Source organism: Trichomycterus rosablanca, chromosome 11, assembly GCF_030014385.1.
Source record: "Trichomycterus rosablanca isolate fTriRos1 chromosome 11, fTriRos1.hap1, whole genome shotgun sequence".
Taxonomy (NCBI): domain Eukaryota; kingdom Metazoa; phylum Chordata; class Actinopteri; order Siluriformes; family Trichomycteridae; genus Trichomycterus; species Trichomycterus rosablanca.
In genome coordinates, this window is record NC_085998.1 from 37,380,696 (window position 1) to 37,408,427 (window position 27,732).

General features: G+C 41.7%; 1 protein-coding gene across 1 annotated transcript in view; it reads left to right on the plus strand.

Moving 5' to 3' along the window:
- The first annotated feature begins 531 nt into the window (after positions 1-531).
- Positions 532-27,732, plus strand: part of cfap45 (cilia and flagella associated protein 45) — a 30,395-nt gene continuing 3,194 nt past the window's right edge. The window contains exons 1-11 of the mRNA XM_063004876.1: positions 532-697; positions 8,888-9,001; positions 9,104-9,243; positions 11,142-11,286; positions 13,766-13,936; positions 14,104-14,282; positions 14,377-14,506; positions 16,217-16,363; positions 19,069-19,182; positions 21,702-21,895; positions 26,338-26,562. Of these exons, the coding sequence (XP_062860946.1) occupies positions 695-697; positions 8,888-9,001; positions 9,104-9,243; positions 11,142-11,286; positions 13,766-13,936; positions 14,104-14,282; positions 14,377-14,506; positions 16,217-16,363; positions 19,069-19,182; positions 21,702-21,895; positions 26,338-26,562 (1,562 nt within the window). The 5' untranslated portion in view covers positions 532-694. The remainder of the gene's footprint in view (positions 698-8,887; positions 9,002-9,103; positions 9,244-11,141; positions 11,287-13,765; positions 13,937-14,103; positions 14,283-14,376; positions 14,507-16,216; positions 16,364-19,068; positions 19,183-21,701; positions 21,896-26,337; positions 26,563-27,732) is intronic.

A 27,732-nucleotide genomic window follows, 5' to 3' on the forward strand; every position in this document is an offset into this window, starting at 1 on the left:
CCCCTGGAAACATGAACAAAACAGGCTGTATATTAAGATAAGATAAGACTTTATTGATCCCCTTAGGGAAATTAACTTTATTAAGTTACAGCAGTATGAAGACATGAAAAAACAGAAAGAAATACAACTAAGTTAAAATATTGCACACGTAGTGTGTAGTTATTTACTCAAAAAAAATATCTAAAAAAAAAAATAATAATAATAATAATAAAAAAAAAAAAATAATATAACAATTATTTAAAAAATTAAATAAAAATATTTGTTATTTATTTTAAATCAGTTTGCGCCACAATTGTTTGCACCCCTGCAGCTTTTTGAGGGGATCTTACATAGTTAGGACACTCAGCTGGCGCATTACATTACATGATTTCCGAAGTGCGCTTAAAAGTAGCGTCTTAGCCTGTAAACATCCCTTAATAGTGCACTAGCTAGTGAACATGGTGTGATTTGGGACACTGTGGCCCTGATTATCGTCCTCGTCAACGATGCTAACAGCGTTACAGTTTCCATAGCAACATAACAACAAATAGCTTCAGCCGCGGTAGTGCTGGATACAGGCTGCAAATCTAACTAGCTGTTATCTTATCCATATACACATTTCTATTTTTAATAATACACATTATAATTCTTCTTAATGCTGGAAAGAAAGATTTAACTGCGTTGTTCAGTTTAATGCGTTCTGAAGTCTGACAATATGGTAAGTTGCTTACACGTTTGCTTGTTGTTTAATTAGTTACAAAACCACAGATACGAAAAAAAAACCACATTTTGATCATTTTTATTGTTCACATTATGCGAAACCACCGAGCCAATTAAAAGCAAATCCATAGTATGACATTTTAAAATGTCTGGTCAAGGTCGCTGCGGGTCAGGGCAGTGCGCCAGTCCAGCAAGCAGCAGCAGTGTTTTCCTTGCTATGTCCCATTGTTTCTTTAAAACCAATCAGACCTGATTAAAGCACACAATCCAGACATTCATTTAAGGCTACATGTTAAAATGACAACACTTTTTACACTGTTTTACCCCTCATTTCAAGGCACCATAAGGTCTGGGAATTTTAATTTAAAATGTTCTAAACTTTCTACACTTTTTACATTTTAAAACATTTCTATTATTTTGTAGTTGACATTGTGGCCCAGCAGTCAGAACAGCATTTCACTGCCAGTTGTACTGTGTATGACTATGTACAGTGTATCACAAAAGTGAGTACACCCCTCACATTTCTGCAGATATTTAAGTATATCTTTTCATGGGACAACACTGACAAAATGACACTTTGACACAATGAAAAGTAGTCTGTGTGCAGCTTATATAACAGTGTAAATTTATTCTTCCCTCAAAATAACTCAATATACAGCCATTAATGTCTAAACCACCGGCAACAAAAGTGAGTACACCCCTAAGAGACTACACCCCTAAATGTCCAAATTGAGCACTGCTTGTCATTTTCCCTCCAAAATGTCATGTGATTTGTTAGTGTTACTAGGTCTCAGGTGTGCATAGGGAGCAGGTGTGTTCAATTTAGTAGTACAGCTCTCACACTCTCTCATACTGGACACTGAAAGTTCCAACATGGCACCTCATGGCAAATAACTCTCTGAGGATATTAAAAGACGAATTGTTGCGCTACATGAAGATGGCCAAGGCTACAAGAAGATTGCCAACACCCTGAAACTGAGCTGCAGCACAGTGGCCAAGATCATCCAGCGTTTTAAAAAAGCAGGGTCCACTCAGAACAGACCTCGTGTTGGTCGTCCAAAGAAGCTGAGTGCACGTGCTCAGCGTCACATCCAACTGGTGTCTTTGAAAGATAGGCGCAGGAGTGCTGTCAGCATTGCTGCAGAGATTGAAAAGGTGGGGGGTCAGCCTGTCAGTGCTCAGACCATACGCCGCACACTACATCAAATTGGTCTGCATGGCTGTCACCCCAGAAGGAAGCCTCTTCTGAAGTCTCTACACAAGAAAGCCCGCAAACAGTTTGCTGAAGACATGTCAACAAAGGACATGGATTACTGGAACCATGTCCTATGGTCTGATGAGACCAAGATTAATTTGTTTGGTTCAGATGGTCTCAAGCATGTGTGGCGGCAATCAGGTGAGGAGTACAAAGATAAGTGTGTCATGCCTACAGTCAAGCATGGTGGTGGGAATGCCATGGTCTGGGGCTGCATGAGTGCAGCAGGTGTTGGGGAGTTACATTTCATTGAGGGACACATGAACTCCAATATGTACTGTGAAATACTGAAGCAGAGCATGATCCCCTCCCTCCGGAAACTGTGTCGCAGGGCAGTGTTCCAGCATGATAATGACCCCAAACACACCTCTAAGACGACCACTGCTTTATTGAAGAGGCTGAGGGTAAAGGTGATGGACTGGCCAAGCATGTCTCCAGACCTAAACCCAATAGAACATCTTTGGGGCATCCTCAAGCGGAAGGTGGAGGAGCGCAAAGTCTCGAATATCCGCCAGCTCCGTGATGTCGTCATGGAGGAGTGGAAAAGCATTCCAGTGGCAACCTGTGAAGCTCTGGTAAACTCCATGCCCAGGAGAGTTAAGGCAGTTCTGGGAAATAATGGTGGCCACACAAAATATTGACACTTCAGGAACTTTCACTAAGGGGTGTACTCACTTTTGTTGCCGGTGGTTTAGACATTAATGGCTGTATATTGAGTTATTTTGAGGGAAGAATAAATATACACTGTTATATAAGCTGCACACAGACTACTTTTCATTGTGTCAAAGTGTCATTTTGTCAGTGTTGTCCCATGAAAAGATATACTTAAATATCTGCAGAAATGTGAGGGGTGTACTCACTTTTGTGATACACTGTATGTGACAAATAAACCTTCAGTTTTTTATTATATAATAAAGGGTAAAAGTGTCAGTATAAGAGTTGTAGTATGTAATGTGGGTTACACTTGATAAAGTACAACTTGTTTTGGAGCAATTTGGTGCATATTTAAAAAGCTATTGAAGTTATTAATATGCTGAATACTTTAAATGCTATTGAAGTTATAAATAAAAATCAGTTTTTTATTAAGTAATAAAGGGTAAAAGTGTCAGTATAAGAGTTGTAGTATGTAATGTGGGTTAAACCTGATAAAGTACAACTTGTTTTAAAGCAATTTGGTGCATATTTTAAAAGCTATTGAAGTATTGAAGTTTGCTTCTTAGCTATCAAACACCTTTAGAGTCTGCAGTTACCTTTGTTTAACACATACCATTTAAAAATAAGGGAAATTTTCCGCCGCGCGCTTCGAGCCGTCCCACCAGCCCAACCGAGGTTCAGTATCCCTTACATTTTAAGACAGGTTTACAAGAAATCGAAAATAACCACCTGTGAACCACTTACAAACTACAATTAGATGATCAGAATCTGATAGGCCTACCTTTGTTGACACTGAAATGCTGTGGACATTCCTACATATGTAATTCTTATAATACAGCCTAAATGAAAACACAAAAGGGAATTGAAGCACATTTATTTATTTTACATATTTTCAGCATATATACACATTGCTTGTCTTAAAGTGAAACACATTTTATTTTCTTCTCCTCTTTAGAAAGGTAAGTTCGATGTCCCATTTCTCTAGATATTTACATGCAGTCTTTACTTTTTTGGCAGGAATGCCCTCTCTCTCCTTGCATCCATCCATCTCTCCCTGTTCCAGGTTTGTTCCCGCTGTCCGCACTAACCTCGCGAGAACTGCCACTTGCAGCAGCCTGGGTGGCAGTTCTTGCGAGGATAGTGACATTTCAGTTTGGAGAGGCACAGGAATGTTTTTTAAAATTATAATATAATACGGGAAATCTACGGGAAAATACTAATACGGGAGGACGGCGGGAAAGAGGGGTAAAATACGGTAGTTTCCCGGCCAAAACGGGAGACTTGACAGGTATGGTTTAACATGAGGAAAAATCTGTGCCAAAGAAAGTCAAAAATGTCATCATGAGGCTGGAAAACAAATACAACCATTAGGGATTACCAAATCTGTCAATCAACTGTGTTATATCATTAAGCAGAAAGAACGCAACAGTGAGCTCATTTAATAAAAAGGGGCTGGTAGGCCAAGGACGAGCTCCACTGCTAACAGTAGAAGAATCCTCACTGTGGTAAAGATAAACCTCCAACTACACTGCAAGATTAAAACCACTGCCAGTTACAGTTTGCAAAAAAAAAAGTACTTAAAAGAGGCATAAAAATATCTTGTGGATACTGAAAAATAATCTGTCAAGAATCTATCCATGATCCAAAGCATACCACATCATCTGTGGTACGTAATGGCTTGGACACGCATGGCTGACACAGGTACTGACGCACCTATTGTCATGGATGATATACAGTATCTGCTAGAAGGAACTGTGATAACATCTTCTTTTCGGTTCAGGTTCCAGTAAACGTCTCCAATCTTAATTAGCGGCACTTCATCCTTCAGCAAGATAATGATTTAAAACACATGCGGTTTTTTTTAAAGTAGAAATATCGAAAGTTACATGATTTTAATCCCAACTGAGCATGCATTCCATCCTGAAGAGAAAACTTAAGGGAACAAGGCCCTGAAACAAGCAGATATAGCTGAATTAGAGGCTTGACCAAGCATCACTAAAGAAGATACTCAGCACCTGGTGATGTCTATGATTCGCAGATTCGCAAAGCACTAAACATGACAGCTGGGAACACATAACTCCCAAACTGGCTTCCAGTTCAATACCACACACAGTACAAAATACTTTTCTTGGTCTGTAAATCTTTACATGGTCTGGCCCCCGATTACCTTTCTGCTCTACTTACTCCAAACTGCCCTTCACGTTCACTCCGGTCTGCTGATGCCCACTTGCTTTCTGTTCCTTCACCCAAACTACGCTCGTCTGGCGATAGAGCCTTCAGTGTTGCTGGTCCTAAATTATGGAACTCATTACCACTGTCCCTCCGCACATGTTCGCCACTGTCTGCTTTTACGAAGCATTTAAAAACTCGTGTTTCCAAGTTTGTAGTTACTGTTTTTAACTGTGTATTTTCATTATTGGTCTCTTATGTTTTAAATTTCCCTTTTTGTTTTCTTGTTTGCTTTGCTGTTCTTGTGTTGATTGTGTTGTTACCTATATTTTATTGTACATTATTGGTTGGCAACTGGTTTAAATTTTACTGGAGTTGTACAGTGTCCTTGGGTATCCTGAAAGGCTCTAATAAATTAAATTACTGTATATTATTATTACTGGGCGGCACAGTGGCTAAGTGGGTAGCACTGTCGCCTCACAGCAAAAAGGTCCTGGGTTCGATCCCCGGGTGGGGCGGTCTGGCTCCTTTCTGTGCGGAGTTTGCATGTTCTCCCCGTGTCTGCATAGGTTTCCTCTGGGTGCTCTGGTTTCCTCCCACAGTCCAAAGACATGCCGCTAGGCTAATTGGAGACACTGAATTGTCCCGTAGTTACCTAGCCGCTGGTATGCACAGACCAGTGCATTGTAGTGCCGGTCCCAAGCCTGGATAAATAGGGAGGGTCGTGTCAGGAAGAAGCCGGAAATGCTGACCCCGTAACCGAAAAACAGGACAAAGGCTGAGGAACAAGACAAGATTATTATTATTGTTATTATTAGTAGTAGTATTATTATTAGTATTATTATCACTTCTATATCCCAAACATTATGATGCCCTGAAATGAGAGTGACTGTGTAAAAATGTGTTGTAATTTTAACACTTTTGATATTTTAAAACGTGGAGCAGAGAAGCAAATCAAGAGTGTATTGGTTCCAAGCATCATGGAGATATAGAGGACAAAATGATAGTTCACTTTAGAAATGCCAAACACATTAACCAAAAATTATCTACCAGATTTTACCTACTGACACACTGTACTGACCAACTGGCAGTCCTATCACTATATACTGTATGTATGTATGGTATATACGTAAATACTTTATATGGACGAGACCATGAGCTTGTTGGGTACCCCAACACTATTAGTATATATTCTGAATTGCTCCCTCTTTCCTCTGTAGCTTTAATATCATTCACTATAATCATTAAAGGGATATCTTTTTACAAGAGGAGGCCTGGCTTACAATCCAAGTTTAATTTATTCCAAAGATGTTGAGTTGGGTTGAGAACAGGGCTCTGTGCAGGCGACCGGAGCTCCTGTGCACACAGCGTCGTACCAGCTTTTTAATGCCATCAGCAAAAAATTGTTTCCAGTTAAGCTCGTAGCCAAGTTTGTCCGGGTCCTTTCTGTGTGGAGTTTGCATGTTCTCCCCATGTCTGCGTGGGTTTACTCCGGGTGCTAAAGTTTCCTCCCAAAGTCCAAAGACGTGCAAGTGAGGTGAATTGGAGACACTAAATTGTCCATGACTGTGTTTGATATAACCTCGTGAACTGATGAATCTTGTGTATTGAGTAACTACCGTTCCTGTCATGAGTGTAACCAAAGTGTAAAACATGACGTTAAAATCCTAATAAATAAATAAACTGATGCACCGCTCTCACACATCATCATCAGATGAAAATCTTCTTCCCCTTAAAGCTTCTTTGGAGCTAAATCCGGACTATAAGCGTTTCTCAGTCTCTCAGACACGAGCGATTACTCGATTCCCATCAAAATATAAAAGTGCGGAAACTGATTTGTTCACGTGTTTAGAAATGTTTTACCAAACATCCTTTTCAAATGCAATTCCCTTAACAATTCTGTTAGTTTTGCTTCTCATCGTGAAACGGCACAATGCCACCCACTGAGCCATGGTGCTACCCGCCCTTAACAACAAAAGAAATGTCAACATTGATTGTCCTTTGCAGAAGAACTCAAAACATCAACCACATTTGTCAAAACACACAGAGTCAAACAGGTCCTACATTAGTGTTTTCAACTAGAAATCCCCTGTACATTAACAAGTAAAGACCTACACAAAAATGCTAAGTATTTTTTTCCAAAAACCAAACCAGCATGCTGTATCACATGAAACAATGGTCAGCCTGCTTCCAAACATGTAAAAAGAATGCAATGAATGTTAGGAATTCCACTCATCAGCTGGTGGATATCAAAGCTTTCTCACGCAGGATCTGACTGGAAAATCACATTCTGTGGTTTGGCAAGTACTGTCCTCCGGCCCACCTCGCTCAAAGAAAAAAAGACTCATTTTTTGTAAAGACTTGCCTGTTTGACATCCGTTTCCCATTTCCATTCCCTGTGGAAATGATACTAAGTAAATCATTTTAGCCATTGTTCCCAGGATTCGGCTTTGCTCAATATGAAGGATTTACTACATAAAACTGTATTTATGGATGTGATTAAAACCATGTGTGCCAGTCTTGTCAGAAAATAACTTTGCATCAAATATACACTATAGGGTAAAAATATTACTACAGAGCCACAGTTATTAAGTCGATAAATACTTAGCCACATTCACTACTAACAGGTGCATCATATATACACTATATGGCCAAAAATATGTGGACACCCCTTCTAATGATTGAATTTTGTTATTTCTGCCAAACCCACTGCTAACAGGTGTATAAAAATTCATTTAAGGTAAATGATATGCTTTTAACACTGTGCCAACAATTTAAGGAACTCCCTTTTCTCTTTAAGCACGATTATGCCCCTAAGTATTCCTAATTATATGCTTAGTTATTATAGAAAGAGAGGTTTTCTTTTCTTTTTTTTCTTGCTATATCTGATTTCTCTTCAGCCGAGCAATGTTAGAAAACTACTACATTTTTCTCATTCACAAATTCTATAACATGGCCAAATACTTCATTATCAGTATAAATGTTAAGTGCTTATAAAAACAAAACTTTAATTGAATGTACCATTTGAAATATGTCACAACATTCAAGTTAACCACTTTCTTTTGCTGTATTGCTTAAACACACTTCAATATAATAAAGACATGAGTGATTACTTGGACTTTTACTGATTAGTCACATTGCCAGACAGTTTGATGCTATTACTTTTACATTTTATCCAACAGCTACACACACACAGTTTTATTCTGGTTGTTTTGTGTAATGTGAACCATTATTTTTGTCATTTAAGCAATAGAACACTTGAGGTCGTGTGTTATCGCGATTAACATCACGGCTGTGATTCGGTCGCAGGCACGAGCCGAAAGGCGAGTGCCGTAGATCATCACAGCCGTGATGTTATTCGCGATAACACACGACCTCAAGTGTTCTATTGCTTTTATACAACAGCTTTTACAAAATAAAGAAAGAAAATAAATCAAAGAAGCCCTGAATTTCATATTAAATATGCTTTAATATTGACAATACCATCCGCCAAAAAGTAGTTCCACAACGAATATAAAGTTTAACACTACAAAGCAAACATCCCAAGTTGCAAAAACTCATTTTAGGGAGGTAAGAACAACAAGTAGAAAAAGGCGAGAACCTCCGAAAGGAAAAAAAGAAATAAAAAACCTCTCGCACACACCAAAGGATTATGGATGATAACAGAACTCTTAGGAGCTGCTAACTGGGCTATTAAGCTAATAGCTGTTCGCGTTACAAACACATTAATGTTCCCTACATAGTGCACTAGATTGTGTATCAGATCACGCATTCATGTTCACTACATTGTGCACTAGATTGTGTATCAGATCACGGATTTATGTTCCCTACATAGTGCACTAGATTGTATATCAGATAAAGGATTTAAAACGCGATCGGGAATAAAGTCTGTGTCGCCTGCGTGCGCGTTTGTGTGCATGAAGCTTGTCGTTAATGGCAACGCGTCAGCGGAGTAATACAGTTGTGGTGTGAAAAGGCCGTGCTGTTATCACGAATATCAGCACAGTTAGAACGCTTCTCAACCAATCAGATTGTAAGGTCGGAACTACCTGTTGTATAAAATTTCAATAATGAATATAATAACATTGATTTTGGTCTGTGTGGCCTCAGAGCGAGACATCATCATCTGTACGGATGGCATCGTCATCCAGCCATTCATGGCGTTACCGCACACGTGCCTTAACCTCACAAGTGGACGAGACTCTATTTGGATCAGTCAAAAAGGTGGGTGATAAAAGCTCGCACAGACGAGACTCTATCAAATAAATCAGCATGTTTTTGTGAAGCACCAACTGTGTAGCTAATAAAATGCTTTTCACTTCACAGCAGACTACATCTGAAGGTAAAGATGCTGCAAAAAAGGGCACTTTAAACTCCAGGAAACCGTCTCACTCCGCCCCGGCTACCAAAACACAGAAACCGGAGACAATCCGCATCGTCACCAAGGATCTCATCAGAGACTTGAGGCAAGTGCAGCACAGCAATAATACACATTATTAATGTACATTTCTAGATCAGTGACGTTCAAACTGTGAAGCTAGGAGTGAAGATGTGCTGCTCAGGGTGAAGCTTTTTCTTCCTACATCTATCTATCTATTTCCTCGGCTGCTCCCGTTAGGGGTCGCTGGCAGATCGTGATCCGCATTATTGATTTGGCACAGCCTGGCACAACCCTCCCTATTGATCCGGGCTTGGGACCGGCACTACAATGCCAGCGAACAATAATGGTACAATAATGGTGCACTGGTTTATGCATCCTATAGCGGCTGGGTACCTATAGGATAATTCAGTGTCTCCAGTTAGCCTGACTGCATGTTTTTGGACTGTGGGAGGAAACCGGAGCACCCGGAGGAAACCCACACAGACACAAGGAGAACATGCAAACTCCGCTCAGAAAGGACCCGGACCGCCTCACTTGGGGTTCGGATCCAGGACCTTCTCAAATCAAAATCAAGGTTTATTTGTCACATACATGGTCACACACAGTACAACTGGCGGTGAAATGCTTTTGTGACTGCTCCGCCACAGTAATTACAAATTCTACAAAATAGTTAAAAAATATATTATACAAAAAAATATAGAATGTAGAAACATTAGAAAAAATTTATAATATAATTAAAAAGTGTGTAAATATATTGTGTATACCAATCTATGCATATACATACATATATATATATAAAAAAACTGTATACATGCATATACTTATATACACATACATATGTCCACATATATACACATATATATATACATATAAATTAGATTGTGCAAGTTGTGTAAATTAGTCTTAAATGCTATTTTCGTTGAGGACTCGAATAGCTTGTGGGAAAAAGCTTCTTCTCATCCTCTCCGTTTTGGCTTTTAGAGCACGAAAACGCTTCCCAGACCGTAACAAAGAAAACAGTCCATTACTGGGATGACTGAGGTCCTTTACTATCTTCCTGGCCCTTGTCCATCACCGTTTTCTGTATCTTACTGAGAGGCGACAGTTCCACCCACGCCCTTTTTCTTCCTACTTAACCTTTTTAAATATGCAGCCCCAATATGTTCATGCTATAAGCACTAAAACACCCCCATATCATAACACATGGTTGCTTTTACACTTTGTATTGATGACAGGATCAGGATGGTCCTCCTCATTTACGTGGAGAACACACCATCCATAATTTTGTAAAAACAATTTGATTATACTCATCAGACAACAGCACACATTTTCACTTTGCGTCCAGATGAGCTTCAGCACAGAGAAGTTGGTGGCGTTAATGGATGTTGTTTTTACAAAGCACCTCAAAGTCCATGTGTTTATATAAGTTACAGTACGAAGTAATAAACACCAGTGCTATTCAAGCGATATAATGCATTTAAAATTGCTTTTTGGCATTTCCCTTTATGCAGAGTGATTTTTCTAATTCTTTAAATCATTTAATACTGTTATAGAATATATATAGTCACATCTTTGAATTCATTTCAGGGGTTTAACTGAGACGTTTTTAATGATTTTACAAACTTCCCAGTCTTGTGTCTTACTGGCATCTTGAAACTATTGACCTAATGCCAGCTTAAGTGCCCAACACTAGTACTTCTAATTTATATAAACAAAAATATTAAGTTTTTATTCAACCAGGAGAGATTTGTTTAAGGAATCACCAAATTTTACAAGGTGAAAATAGAGCTGTAATGTTTGAGTCTGTAATGCAAAATAAACATGAAATGTTTTTAGTTATTTTAAGTCATTGTGTTTCACTATTATGTCATAAAATTTTAGACCAAACATGTTAAAATCATGTGTGGAATTTAAGGTATAAATATTAACCCAGCATTTCTTTTTACTAAATCTAAAAAAATATTTATTGTTTGGTTGAACTAGAAATCCAGATAAGGACCCATCTGACCAGTCTATCATCCTCCGTCTGACTGAAATCGAGCGCATCAAGACCAAATCGCATATCCTAACAAAAGAGGAGAAGGAAGCGTCATTGGAACGCCAGCGCATTGAACGAGAAGAAGCCATGGTAAGCAGTGAGCTGAACTAATAACTTTAAGAAGTTTGCTCAAACTCAAATTTGCCACTTTTACCCTCCTTTTACCCTGTTCTTCAATGGTCAGGACCCCCACAGGACCCCCACAGAGCAGGTATTATTTAGGTGGTGGATGATTCTCAGCACTGCAGTGACACTGACATGGTGGTGGTGTGTTACTGTGTGTTGTGCTGGTATGAGTGGATCAGACACAGCAGTGCTGCTGGAGCTTTTAAATACCGTGTCCACTCACTGTCCACTCTATTAGACACTCCTACCTAGTTGGTCCACCTTGTAGATGTAAGTCAGAGACGATCGCTCATCTATTGCTGCTGTTTGAGTCGGTCGTCTTCTAGACCTTCATCAGTGGTCACAGGACGCTGCCCACGGGGCGCTGTTGGCTGGATATTTTTGGTTGGTGGACTATTCTCAGTCCAGCAGTGACAGTGAGGTGTTTAAAAACTCCAGCAGCGCTGCTGTGTCTGATCCACTCATACCAGCACAACACACACTAACACACCACCACCATGCCAGTGTCACTGCAGCGCTGAGAATGATCCACCACCTAAATAATACCTGCTCTGTGGTGGTCCTGTGGGGGACCTGACCATTAAAGAACAGCATGAAATGGGGTAACAAAGTATGTAGAAAAACAGATGGACTACAGTCAGTAATTGTAGAACTACAAAGTGCTTCTATATGGTAAGTGGAGCTGATAAAATGGACAGTGAGTGTAGAAACAAGGAGGTGGTTTTAATGTTATGGCTGATCAGTGTATATATACAGTGTATCACAATAGTGAGTACACCCCTCATATTTCTGCAGATATTTAAGTATATCTTTTCATGGGACAACACTGACAAAATGACACTTTGACACAATGAAAAGTAGTCTGTGTGCAGCTTATATAACAGTGTAAATTTATTCTTCCCTCAAAATAACTCAATATACAGCCATTAATGTCTAAACCACCGGCAACAAAAGTGAGTACACCCCTTAGTGAAAGTTTCTGAAGTGTCAATATTTTGTGTGGCCACCATTATTTCCCAGAACTGCCTTAACTCTCCTGGGCATGAAGTTTACCAGAGCTTCACAGGTTGCCACTGGAATGCTTTTCCACTCCTCCATGACGACATCACGGAGCTGGCGGATATTCGAGACTTTGCGCTCCTCCACCTTCCGCTTAAGGATGCCCCAAAGATGTTCTATTGGGTTTAGGTCTGGAGACATGCTTGGCCAGTCCAACACCTTTACCCTCAGCCTCTTCAATAAAGCAGTGGTCGTCTTAGAGGTGTGTTTGGGGTCATTATCATGCTGGAATACTGCCCTGCGACCCAGTTTCCGGAGGGAGGGGATCATGCTCTGCTTCAGTATTTCACAGTACATATTGGAGTTCATGTGTCCCTCAATGAAATGTAACTCCCCAACACCTGCTGCACTCATGCAGCTCCAGACCATGGCATTCCAACCACCATGCTTGACTGTAGGCATGACACACTTATCTTTGTACTCCTCACCTGATTTCCGCCACACATGCTTGAGACCATCTGGACCAAACAAATTAATCTTGGTCTCATCAGACCATAGGACATGGTTCCAGTAATCCATGTCTTTTGTTGACATGTCTTCAGCAAACTGTTTGCGGGCTTTCTTGTGTAGAGACTTCAGAAGAGGCTTCCTTCTGGGGTGACAGCCATGCAGACCAATTTGATGTAGTGTGCGGCGTATGGTCTGAGCACTGACAGGCTGACCCCCCACCTTTTCAATCTCTGCAGCAATGCTGACAGCACTCCTGCGCCTATCTTTCAAAGACAGCAGTTGGATGTGACGCTGAGCACGTGCACTCAGCTTCTTTGGACGACCAACGCGAGGTCTGTTCTGAGTGGACCCTGCTCTTTTAAAACGCTGGATGATCTTGGCCACTGTGCTGCAGCTCAGTTTCAGGGTGTTGGCAATCTTCTTGTAGCCTTGGCCATCTTCATGTAGCGCAACAATTCGTCTTTTAAGATCCTCAGAGAGTTCTTTGCCATGAGGTGCCATGTTGGAACTTTCAGTGACCAGTATGAGAGAGTGTGAGAGCTGTACTACTAAATTGAACACACCTGCTCCCTATGCACACCTGAGACCTAGTAACACTAACAAGTCACATGACATTTTGGAGGGAAAATGACAAGCAGTGCTCAATTTGGACATTTAGGTGTGTAGTCTCTTAGGGGTGTACTCACTTTTGTTGCCGGTGGTTTAGACATTAATGGCTGTATATTGAGTTATTTTGAGGGAAGAATAAATTTACACTGTTATATAAGCTGCACACAGACTACTTTTCATTGTGTCAAAGTGTCATTTTGTCAGTGTTGTCCCATGAAAAAATATACTTAAATATCTGCAGAAATGTGAGGGGTGTACTCACTTTTGTGATACACTGTATATATATATATGTGTGTGTGTGTGTGTGTGTGTGTGTGTGTTTTAGGTTGCTGCAGAGGAGAGGAAGGCACTCATGTGTCAGGCAGACATGTCCCGTCAGAAGAACCAAGGCCTTAGCGAGTTGGAAGCTGAGGCTAAGGAGCGCGCTCAGTACCTGCTTGAGAGGGCTAACACCCTGAGAATGGAACAAGAGGATGAAGTCAAGAAGCTTAATGAGGTCTGAATGATGCTCTTTTTTATTAGTCCTTCATGATTTAGATATGCCACTAGGCCTAAAATGTTTTAGGAGTCTTGCTAACGGATTGTACAGTGGCAGCCTGGCTAGAAATGTCATTTATTTACTCAAAATTAGATTATTAAATGTTATGAAATGCAACTCTCCAGCTGATCCTGGGGGCTCAGTGTCACGTGGTGAGAGATGCTCAGATTCTAGAGAAGAAACAGATCGAGGCTGAGCTGCAGGAGGAGGAGCGACGGCTGGATGCCATGATGGAGGTCGAGCGTCGCCAAGCACTTGCGACTCAAGAGCAGATCGATGAGCTGCGCAAGCAACAGAGGATTCAGTCAGAGGATTTTTTAACATCACTTATTAAATACTAGTCGTTGTATCAACCCAGGAATCCTGACCATTGTTGTGTGTGTGATATGTCACACTAGGGGGAAGATGTGCATCATTAAACAGATCGAGGAGCGCATGGAGGAGCACATGCTGGATGATGAGCTGAAGGAACAGGAAGGGCAGCAGATGCTGAAGAACCTGGAGAGGCTGCAGATGGAGGAAATGGAGGTATCAGATGACTCTCAACCACACCCTCGATTACATGATTAAATTGCAAGAGACAAACATCATAGTAGCACTGAGTAATGCTTTTATACTGGGCATGGTGGAACATGTTTCTGTTTATTTACCTTATGGAGGTTGTGGGTTGGTGACTACAGTAGTGATAAGTACAGGAACAATCACCTATTTAGAAGTATTTATGTAGCCACTTTAGACTTAAATATACAGTAGTAGATAAACACATAAGTACATACATGTTCGAGATATAGAGACATCTCTGGTACAAATATAGAAACTTCCCACTGTCAGTCTGTTAAGGGCTACAGAAACGGGCTACTTAAAAAGAAACCAGTTTTACATTATTATTAATGTTAATATTGTTGTTCTAGGCTTTGTTTTTACTTTATTTATGTTTCCTGACTTCCACAGTTCCCCTTTACTCAGTGGCGGTTCGGGGGTTGGGGGGGGGCAATGGGGGCCAGTGACAACTAGGAATACAATATATGTAACTCAAATTGAATATGAAAAAGAAAAGGACATTTAAGCGGAGCAAATGCCTTAAATGGTGATTCTTTGTTGATCCGTTTACATCAAACTCAAGAAAATGTAGACTGAAAACTGCATAAATAAAATGTTGAATTCTATTGAATATTGACTGTTTCTTCTTAATGCCCACAATGCACATTTGGGCAGAAAGTAATTGGCCCCTCGAACCTAGCCTCTGGCCCCTGCCTGGCCCCCCATCTCACATGGTCTAGAACCGCTACTGCCTTTACTGCCTCCTCAGTCAACTGCTTAGGAGAGCCAACTGTTTCTGAGTGTTATCACAACATATAACATATAAAATGTCATAAAATTAATTACACTTTTTGTAATTAGCTCACAACGTTTAATGATCATGAAACTTTCTCATTTGTTTTCTCAAGTCCTTTTGATGCCTTACATCTGGAGAGGGGCGGCACGGTGGCTAAGTGGGTAGCACTGTCGCCTCACAGCAAGAAGGTCCCGCGTTCGATCCCCGGGTGGGGAGTTTGCATGTTCTCCCCGTGTCCGCGTGGGTTTCCTCCGGGTGCTCCGGTTTCCTCCTACAGTCCAAAGACGTGCAAGTGAGGTGAATTGGAGACGCTAAACTGTCCACGACTGTGTTGGATATAACCTTGTGAACTGATGAATCTTGTGTAACGAGTAACTACCGTTCCTGTCATGAATGTAACCAAAGTGTAAAACATGACGTTAAAATCCTAATAAACAAATATTCAAACATCTGGAGAGATGCCCACACTTTCATGTGCAACACAATAATTTCTGATGGTTGGCACAGACAGTTAGCAGGCTTATTTCCATACCTCTCCTTATCATACTAATGTGATTCAGTAAAAATTCGGTCATCCTGTAGTCTTTTATAATGCACATATATAGAAAAACAGTTCTTATCAACAAAACATCAGCTTCATGGTTGCTTTAAGAGTCCATCACTACCAAAATATTTATCACTGACATCGCTCAGTCCTTTTATGTGCACTTTACGTTCCCTAAATCAGTGACTTAGCACTTTATATACAGTAATTTCTCTTTTTTTTTTATTCTGTACATACAGTCATGAAAAAAAGTTTCATTTTCATTTCATGTTTGCTTCCCAAAACCTCGATGTGCTGTGAATGATTAACTTTTTTTTGTGTGTATGCTGGTGTGTGTGAACGGAAATCATTGTTCTAGGCTATAGAGAAGAAAAAAGCAGAGCAGAGAAGGTTAAAGCATGAGATTCTGAAGATTAACCAGGAAAGTCTTCGGGCCAGGGAGCGCAGAAAAGAGGAGGAACGGCTGGCAGAACTTCAAGCTCTGGAATATACTCGCAAAAAAATGGTAAGCAAAACCCAGATGAAAGGACAGAACATGGTCACAAAGAGTGCGTCTGTCTGACATACAGTCAGTTTCATTCATTAGGGACTGACGGAACAAGTGAGCTTTACATCACCAAATGCTTTCCAAGTCGTCAGGTCGCTGTACAGTTCACACTGCATGACGATCAAAGTTTGTGCTCTGATGTGTAGCATAAAAACAAGAAGGAAAACTTAGAACAGCTTGGATTGTTCTAAAGTGAGTTGGAGGTTAATAAATATTTTTGCAATGCAGTGTGGGTGTTTTGTAGAGAACGATAAGGTCAGAAATACTGTAAAACTTGTGTGTATGTCGATGCATTCTGATATAAACTATATTACGCACCTTTTTACACTCCTCCCCTGCGTTTTCCCTCACCCACCCTGTGTCTTGCGTTTTCATTGGCTGTTCGAGGCCGCACTCATTGCCAGTCGGGCAACTCAGATCCAGATATTTGACAAGCTAGATATCTCCGCTCGGCGAGCCGCTCGAATCGAGTTGTTGAGTAGTTCACACATAGTGATTGAGGGCCGAGTTTCGATCGATTACACTGATTCGACTGATTACACTGACAGAGAAATAGCAGAATCATTATCGCATGGCCTGTTGTATACCTGCCTTTATGCGTATTGCAGTTTAAAGCTTGCTTGACTGTAAACGGATGTCACCCATGTTCCCGGTGCTTCTGGGCACAGTGTTTTTGCTAGTTCTTCTTACATCTCAGATGGATGGATGGATGGATGGATGGGAGGACGGATGGATGGATGGATAGATGGATGGATGGATAGAGAGACGGACAGGTAGGTAGGTAGATAGGTAGGTAGGTACAGACAGACAGACCGGTCGGTAGGTAGACAGACAGACAGACAGACAGACAGAGAGACAGACAGGCAGGCAGACAGACAGACAGATAGATAGATAGATAGATAGATAGATAGATAGATAGATAGATAGATAGATAGATAGATAGATAGGCAGGCAGGCAGGCAGGCAGGCAGACAGACAGACAGACAGACAGACAGACAGACCAAATCAAGTTTAATTTATTTGTTGCAACACTAGCAAGGAAAAATCTCCATAAATATTAGAAGAAATAATACTTCAGAGGAACTATCACCCTTAGATGGAAATTATTAGAAATTAGAAATCATTCTTCAGTTCAGTCTGAAGTAGAATGTTTTTTCAGGCAAGGTACAGGAAACTGGAGCCTCGTGTAATTAGACAGGCCAGATATTTGGCTTTCAACTGTTCACCCCAAGAGACTGTCTAGACAAGACTGAAGTCTGCAGATTCCAGCTTGAACGACATTCTAAATCTGAGACCAGCTTTTAATATATTTATATCACTGTCTAAAACCTAACTAGTGTAAGCATATTGCACAATTTTTTTCATTCTCTTCTACACGTGATTTGTCTAGACAGTACTTTGTGGTGAACAGTTCTGAGGAGATGTACAGTAAATCACTACAGGATGGGAGTGTTGCGTGAGCCCCATTATAATTTCAGTCTCAACAAATTAACTGGGGTCTGGAGAGAATCCTGTATCCATCTGAAGTAGGTTAAGAGGTACTTAGATACACCGATCAGCCATAACATTAAAACCACCTCCTTGTTTCTACACTCACTGTCCATTTTATCAGCTCCACTTACCATATAGAAGCACTTGTAGTTCCACAATTACTGACTGTAGTCCACCTGTGTCTGTGCATGATTTGTTAGTCCCTTTTCATGCTGTTCTTCAATGGTCAGGACCCTCACAGGACCACCACAGAGCAGGTATTATTTAGGTGGTGGATCATTCTCAGCACTGCAGTGACACTGACATGGTGGTGGTGTGTTAGTGTGTTGTGTGTAAACACCTCACTGTCACCGCTGGACTGAGAATAGTCCACCAACCAAAAATATCCAGCCAACAGCACCCCGTGGGCAGCGTCCTGTGACCACTGATGAAGGTCTAGAAGATGACCGACTCAAACAGCAGCAATAGATGAGCGATCGTCTCTGACTTTACATCTACAAGGTGGACCAACTAGGTAGGAGTGTCTAATAGAGTGGACCGTGAGTGGACACGGTATTTAAAAACTCCAGCAGCGCTGCTGTGTCTGATCCCCTCATACCAGCACAACACACACTAACACACCACCACCATGTCAGTGTCATTGCAGTGCTGAGAATGATCCACCACCTAAAAAATACCTGCTCTGTGGTGGTCCTGACCATTGAAGAACAGCAGGAAAGGGGGCTAACAAAGCATGCAGAGACACAGATGGACTACAGTCAGTAATTGTAGAACTACTAAGTGCAGCTTTTAAATGATCATTCCATTTATTAAAGAAAGATTCATTGAAAACCGAAATCACCCATGTGAAAATATAATCGCCCCCTAATCCTAACATCTGGTGGTGTCACACTTGATAGTAACAATTGCAATTAAATGTTTGCGATGACTTGCGATGAGTCTTTAACATCACTGTGGAGGAATTTGACGCCCTTTTCTTTGCAGAATTGTTTTAATTCAGCTGGAGAATGTGTTGCAGGAATCAAATTTGAAGTATAAGTATATAGTTTTTTTAATTGTTTGTCAATTAAAATCGCTGTCTGTTTTTACTAGCATTTCTTGCACTGTCCCAGTATTTTTGGAACTTTGATATGTAAAAGCAATTATTTTTTTAAACGTTTTTCTTGTTGCAGGAACGAGAGGCAAAATATGAGGCTGAACAGAAGCGAATAAAGAGAGAGAAGGAGAAGGACGTGGCACGGCTGAGGGCTCTTCAGGAAAGATACAAAGATCATAAAGCTGAACAGGTAAAAGAGCCTTAACTATTCTTTTGTTTCTACACTGTACTGTAGACTTTGTGCCATTACTATCCCTCTGTTTATACACTCTATTTCCTCAGCTGCTCCCGTTAGGGGTCACCGGCTGATCGTGATACGCGTTATTGATTTGGCACAGTTTTTACGCCGGATGCCCTCCCTGACACGCCCCTCCCTATTTATTGGGGCTCGGGACCAACACTACAATGCACTGGTTTATGCATCCTAGCGGCCGGGTACCTATAGGACAATTTTAGTGTCTCCAGGTAGCCCAGCTGCATGTTTTTGGACTGTGGGAGGTAACCGGAGCACCCGGAGGAAACCCACGCCGACACGCGGAGAACATGCAAACTCCGCACAGAAAGGACCCGGACCGCCCCACCTGGGGATCGAACCCCGGACCTTCTTGCTGTGAGGCGACAGTGCTACCCACTTAGCCACCGTGCCGCCCTCTCTGTTTATACACTGTAGTACAGAATTTGGACCCTGGTGAAGCATCCTGCATAGTGGGTTTATCAGTTTCTGCAGGTGTGAAGCCACAGTGGTGAGGCATGTTCTGTCCCGTTACTCTCGTGCCTGTGAAGTAATTAATCACAACCTGCTACAATCTGTTGTGCAACCTGTGACAGAACATCCACTTTTTTTTCAGGTTTGTATTGACCCGGGGCAAATACAAACAGCTAGTAAAACATCCACACCCTAACTAATTTAGGATTCGCGTGTCTAAAAACTTGTCCGGTCAGATTTATTAACTTAGCTAGAGAGAATCTGTGTATTGGGAAAAAAACATTTCAGTACAAGGAGTCAAAAAGGCACATCTGTGCCCTCGGCCATGACTCGCTTAAATTAGCAACAAAATAATGATGCATGACAACTTAAATTGTGAACAATAAAATGTCATTTTATTACCACATTGATCACAAGTTATAAACAATGTTCGTGTAAAGGGCAAGCCGTAGCCTAGTGGTTAAGGCACAGGACTAGTAATCCAAAGGTTGCTGGTTTAAGCCCCACCACTGCCGGGTTGCTGCTGTTGGGCCCTTAAGCAAGGCCCTTAACCCTCAGTTGCTCAGACTGTATACTGTAACTGTAATGTAAGTCGCTTTGGAGGAAGGCATCTGCTAAATGCCGAAAATGTAAATGTATAAATGATGGGCAAAGATAACAGATTTGGACTCACGGTGTATGTAAAATGGAAAATACAGAGCAGTGTCAGTTCAGGCTGATTCATTTAGCACCTACAGATTAAATGAACAAGAACGTGTATGTCGGTTGTGAGTTGCTCAGTTTTTTTAACCCTTTCTATTATGTTAGAAAAAAATTACATCCATAATGTTACCGGTCAAATTGACCTACACGGTTTAAATACACTCAAATCAATGCAAAGGATCAAATCAAAACTGTAAAACTTTATTAAGAATTATCAGAAGATTCAGAAACATAAATTATGAGAACATATGGTATATGAATTTTTTTTCCCCACTTTTCGCCCCCAATTTTTCTCCCCTAATCTAGTTGTGTCCAATTATCCTGATTGCGTCCTTTATACTGATACCGCTGACTGAGGACGCTTCTCAACTGACAGTCACGTACAGTCAGTACAGACTACATTTTTCACCCGCACGAGTCGAGTTCATACACCGACGGGCACCGTGTACGGAGGGCCACACCCCCATCAGCATTATTCCTCAGCCCTGCGCAGGCGCCATCGGTCAGCCAGCAGGGGCCGCAGTCGCACCAGTTATGAGGACCTATGATCCGACTTTTTTTTTACCCTCTAACCCTGAACAACAGCCAATCGTTGTTCATGCAGCCGCCCCAGCCCAGTCGGAACGCAGAGCTGAGATTCGATACGATGTACTCGAAACCCCAACTCTGGTGTGCTAGCGTACTTTACTGCTGCGCCACCTGAGCGACTATGGTATATTAATTTTTAACAGTTATTTATTAAACAATAATCTGTAGCATTGTAAACATAAGGTTAATAACATGGTAACATAGATTTGGATTTGGATAATTTTTGGATTTTGTAGCTTCTCAGGTTATGGCTGGTCCTTTATTTCTCCCCACATGATGTAGGTATATTTCCTGCAGATGTATTTCCTGCACTGGACACATGTGGTGCTGGTTTTACTACCTTGTTAAAAGGAGCAGTCCTGGCACCTTCTGCTCTTATTGTCATACCCTGTACCCACTGGATTCATTGTTTGCTGTTTGGCTGTATGTGTTGATACACAAACATTGTACAGACCTTAGACAACACATCAGTGTGACCAACATTTGCAAACAAGTTCAGAAAAAGAAAGGGTGACCATTATTTCAGACAACATAATATGAGGGTTAAGCTGGATTTCCCACAGATAGAAAAAATACCTGCAGGGAGGACCAGTGCGACGGTGGCCTTATATTTTTGGTGACGTGAAGAGGGGTGATGTAACTGGCTTGTGGTAAAATCCTAAATATTGAGGTTTCATTTGTTTGTTTGTTTGTTTTTGGCTGTCACTTCCCAGGATGAGCTCAGGGCTCGTAGGAACCAGGAGGGTGCTGAAAGGGAATGGAGGAAGAAGGAGAAAGAGCAGATCAAAAAGAAGCTGGAGGAGGAGGAGAGGTTAAAGGTTGCTCGTCTACAGCAGGTTGTCCATAAGGAGCGCATGCTGTCTATCGAGGCCGGGCGGGAACGGGCCGAGTTCGAGAGGGTTCTAAGGTAAACCAAGACTCCACACCTTACTAATGTCCCTTCCACAGTGGAATCCACAATAAAATGCAGGACCTTGGTTGTTGGTGCTCACTCAAGCTCGAGAAGAATTGCTTTGTGGGTCCTTGTGGATCTTCAGGTGGGCAGAGATCAGTCCTATGGTTGCATATTTTGGTGCAGTGGTAGCACGTCAGTTATAATTAGTTTGTTTATCTTTCGCAGCATGACTGTCAGCGCTGTGATTCTCTCGAGAATATTTGCTTCCTCTTTTCTCAGACACTTTTAGTTCCTTTTTTATATCGTTTCCACTGTTTCCCGGAGTTCAGCACCCTGTGCGAACCTGGAAGTGGAGTACTTGATTTCTAAGGCGGGTGTCAGGTGTGCAAAAAACTTTTATTTTTGCTGGTGTTGCTGGTCAAGTCTCATTGCTCAAGAATGCGATTCTCTTGGGAATGATTGTGTCCAGATCTTCCTGTCTTAACCACGTCCTTCCATGTCACTTAAATTACATTAATTTGAGGTTATTCTTGTAAAGCTTCCTCTGACTTTCCGTAATTCGGCAGCCAGTTGGGCCAGTTTGGCAGGTTTTTGGATTTTTGTACTGACCTTAGGGTCACAGTTTTTTTTAGCTTTAATGAGCCAGTACTTGCACAGCTAAGATGTTGGTGTATTTTGTTGTCTATAGCTGGGATGGTATGGTACCTACTTAAAGTCTTAAACTGAATCAGCACTGAATTACAGATCAGCCATAACATTAAAACCACCTCCTTGTTTCTACACTCACTGTCTATTTTATCAGCTCCACTCACCATATAGAAGCACTTTGTAGTTCTACAATTACTGACTGTAGTCCATCTGTTTCTCTGCATGCTTTGTTACCCCCTTTCATGCTGTTCTTCAATGGTCAGGACCCCCACAGGACCCCCACAGAGCAGGTATTATTTGGGTGGTGGATCATTCTCAGTGTGTGTTGTGCTGGTATGAGCGGATCAGACACAGCAGCGCTGCTGGAGTTTTTAAACACCTCACTGTCACTGCTGGACTGAGAATAGTCCACCAACCAAAAATACCCAGCCGACAGCGCCCCGTGGGCAGCGTCCTGTGACCACTGATGAAGGTCTAGAAGATGACCGACTCAAACAGCAGCAATAGATGAGCGATCGTCTCTGACTTTACATCTACAAGGTGGACCGACTAGGTACGAGTGTCTAATAGAGTGGACCGTGAGTGGACACGGTATTTAAAAACTCCAGCAGCGCTGCTGTGTCTGATCCACTCATACCAGCACAACACACACTAACACACCACCACCATGTCAGTGTCACTGCAGTGCTGAGAATGATCCACCACCTAAATAATACTTGCTCTGTGGTGGTCCTGTGGGGGTCCTGACCATTGAAGAACAGGGTGAAAGCAGGCTAAAACAGTATGTACACACACCCCGGACAGGATGCCAATCCAGCGCAGGTCCTCGGCCAACGCCATTCCACGAGACAGAGCCAGTCTTGTTTGTATGTAGATGCCCGGCCGTCCAACAGCAGCGCTAGAGACTAGCTGTTTATTCAAATTTATGATCAGCAGCGTCTTGGCAGAAGCTGTAATCGTATTAATGTGTGGTATTCATAATCTTATTTTAGAACTTTTGGCCCTCTCTGATCACAAGGCATTTGTAGCCTAGCGGTTAAGGTACTGGACTAGTAATCAAAAGGTCGCTGGTTCAAGCCCCACCACTGCCAGGTTGTTGCGGTTGGGCCCTTGAGCAACCCTAAATTGCTTAGACTGTATGCTGTCACGGTACTGTAAGTTGCTTTGGATAAAAGCATCTGTAAATGCTGAAAATGTAAATGTAGGACACTCTTGGCTTTATATTATATTTAGATTTACATACATCATGTTAGTCATGTCAATGCTCCAGCACGCAAAAAATGTCTGGTCATTGAGGGTCATATGGGGGTCCCTTTCCATTAATAAATACGGTACACAGTAATTGTATGCCACAAAACTCATCTGTATGGTAGGCAGCTTATCAAATAATCAAAGAATGAATGTACCAAGTAGGTGCAGCTAATAAAGGTCTTTGTTTGTTTGTTTATTAGGATTTTAACATCATGATTCACACTTTTAGTTACATTCATGACATGAACTGTAGTTGCTCATTACACAAGGTTCACAAGGTCATATCAAACACAGTCACCACAATTCACCACACTTGCTTGTCTTTGGGCTGTGGGAGGCAACCGGAGCTCCCGCATGAAACCCACGGAGACACGTGGGTTCTTTGTGAGTGTATGAACAGTGTAATGGCAGCATTGTAAGGTGACTGTTAGTTAATGTGCAAATGTAAATGTACAATTAATGAAGGGACCAGCAGTGAACTAGTCCTAGTAAAACGATTCTGGGTGAAAGTTTAAAATGATTCTGTGAGTCCTCCTCAGTCACTGTATTTGGTTAATGTTGTTCAGAAGCAGTGGGTTATTCCCAGTGTTAAGCTCTGGAGATTTCATCACTTTCTGAGAAGCCTTGCAATCGTGTATCGGGGCAAACCGTAACGAACTGCAGCTGTTCAGGAGGCTCTCTAAGGAGCAGCGGAGGAGGTTTAGGAGGATTCCACATCAGTGTAATAAAACAGTGTCAGCAATATGGACTGTGAAAAATGTAGGTAGATTTGTCCATGTGAGTTGCCTTAGGGTACTTCTCCTAAATTGGCCCAGTTATATGTAAGTAAATGTGTAAAAGTGTTCCACTGTGATGGACTGATGCGTATTTATTGCACCTTGTATGGGAATCTCTGTAATCCTGTCTCAGATTTAGCAATTAGGAAAAATTCAATGTGTAGTCCAGCAATTAGAGAGCATTTAAATATATATAAATATATGTTTTCTCAGTGGTCAAACATTCATCCATTCATTGTTTTACCACTGCTTTATCCTGGTCAGGGTTGCAGTGTGTCTAATTTTTTGGGCAAAAGGCAGGACAGGTTGCCTGTCTATCACACGGCACACACACACACATGGCACACACACACACACACGGCACACAAACACAGGGCAATTCTAGTACCTCTAATGCATCTGACTGCATGTGTTTGGACTTGTGGGAAGAAACCGAAGCAAAGGTCTTGTTTTGCTGTTTTAATGTAGACCTATAATGACTTGTTATCTTTATTGGTCTCTAAGTAATTGAGCAGACTATTGTACTATTTACACAAACCCTCCCGACATTAAATAGCAACATAGCTCACTGTTCATGCTTTTAAACGGTTATAAGGATTATTACAGTGGAAGGAATTTGGGAAGGGCACACATATTTTTGCAGTCTTGTAATGCAGGTGGTGAGAGTTTGTTTGGGTTAATCCTGGAAAAATGCAGTTCCACCCTGATTGGTATGTGTTAGAAAACGTTCGAACAGAGATCAATTCCAGATACGGAAAAAACAGTTTCGGAAAACTGGCATGTCAAAGAAATTATTTTGCCTCTCCCACATTCCATTTATTATCTAGAGAACTTGAAATGACTGTAACTGTACCTATTTATAGCTTTATATATTGTGTGGATAGCTTAAGTGGATAACAACAAAAACAAGAGTTCATGTGTTATTGAGCCGAAGACCCAGGTACAGACATGTAAGAGGACAGGGGTCAACAACCGAAAAATAAAACAAACATTGCAAAACAGATCAACCGAGATCCTGCACAGGAATAAGCAGGTCGGTGGTAAAAAGAAATCATGTGCACAAGGTTTACATTATCCCACATGTCCAGCAAGCTCATGGTAAGGTGTACACATACTTTTAGCCGAACATGGCACACAGCCATAGCAAGTTCACAAGTTCAATGTCAAACACAGTGATCTCCAATTCACCTCACTTGCACGTCTTTGTATTGTGGGAGGAAACCAGAGCTTCCGGAGGAAACCCACTCAGACGCAGGGAGAACGTGCCGCCCCCACTGCATTAAAGGCTTCTGTTAAAGCTGTGTTGTAACGAGTGGCCATGTTACAGGTCAGATTGTTTGTTTGTTTATTGAGGTTTTAAAGTCATCTTTTACACTTTGGTTACATTCATGACAGGAACGGTAGTAACTCATTACACAAGATTCATCAGTTCACAAGGTTATATCAAACACAGTTCACAGAGACAATTTAGTGTCTCTAGTTCACCTCACTTGCACGTCTTTGGACTGTGGGAGGAAACCGGAGCACCCGGAGTAAACCCATGCAGACACGGGGAGAACATGCAAACTCCACATAGAAAGGACCCGGACCGCCCCACCTGGGGATCGAACCCAGGACCTTCTTGCCGTGAGGCGACAGTGCTACCCACTTAGCCACCGTGCCACCCCTACAACTCAGATAACGTGCCAAACTGGTCTGTTATCAGAAAATAATCTATTAAGCTGGGAAAAAACTTGTGCTGCTTTTACATTTTACGTTTGTTTCCTCCTGGCACTTCAGGGCCCAGCAGGAGTCCATCGCAAAAGAAAAGGCAAAAGAGGAGCACCATCGGCAGCAAGTTCAGCGCCACGCTGAGGGTGTGTGGCGTCAGGTCCGAGAGCATGAGGCGCAGGCCATTGCCCGGCGAAGAGAGCTCTTCCGCGAAGGAGAGAAGCTGGACGAAGAGGCCCGCAGCCGCAGAGCCCGTCTGGATGAGATTAAAGAGAAAAAGCTAAAGGAACTGAAGTAAGTGCTGAGAATTGATGCTTGATTTATAACAGCATTTGCTTTGTCAGATGAGTAAACATGCATCCTAATCATACCACGTTTAGTTATTAAGCCATATAACATATGAGGATCAATAATAAATAACTAATCAATAAGTGAAGCATTCCTACCATTCGCCATGTCCATGCCAATGAGACGCACCCCCATGGAATGATACTGTCACCACCATGTTTCACAGATGGTATTACCCAGGTGTTGTGCATTTTTGCCAGACGCAGTGGCTTTCTGTTCAGCCCTCATCTTATCGTATGTAATAATTTTTTGTGTGTTGCTTGAGTGCTTTACATGCCATTTATTAAACTCCATGTTATTAAACTTCTTTTTTGCCTCTCTGCCATAAAGGCCTGATTTATCGTGTGCCTTTTGGATGGTTGTTTATCCAACATGCTCCCCCATCTTTGCACAGGACTTTCAGGGACTTTTAGGGGCCAGTGATAGCTCAGTGGTTAAGGTACTGGACTAGTAAACAGAAGGTTGCCGGTTCAAGCCCCGCCACCACCAAGTTGCCACTGTTGGGTCCCTGAGCAAGGCCCTTAACCCTCAATTGCTCGTTGTGTAAGTCGCTTTGGATAAAAGCGTCCGCTGAAAATGTAAATGTTTTAGTGTGACCTTGTGTGTGAGTTATTTGACCTTTTATTTATAAGCAGTTTTCACAGTTTAACAGCAGAAAGGAATAAGAAGCAAAGCAATGTGCATGAGTGATACATAAGGCTATTGAAAGTAAGTAAGTGATTACAAGTTTGCCAACTGGAGACACTGGAAACTGCCATAAGTGTGAGTGTGTGTGTGTCTGCCCTGTGATGGACCAGTAGCCTGTCTGGGGTAACACACTGCGACCCTGACCAGGATAAAGTCAGGTCAAGTCAATTTTATTTGTATAGCGCTTTTTACAATGGACATTGTCTCGAAGCAACTTTACAGACTACAGGACCAACAGACCAAAACTTTCTGTTGAGCAAGCCGAGGGCGACAGTGGCAAGGAAAAACTCCCTTACAAATACAGGAAGGAACCTTGAGAGGAACCAGACTCAGCAGGGACCCCCGTCCTCTTTGGGTGGCCTGGAGGACAACAAGAAAATGAATGGATGGGATACCATAGTATAACTTGCTTATAAGACCTTATCTTAT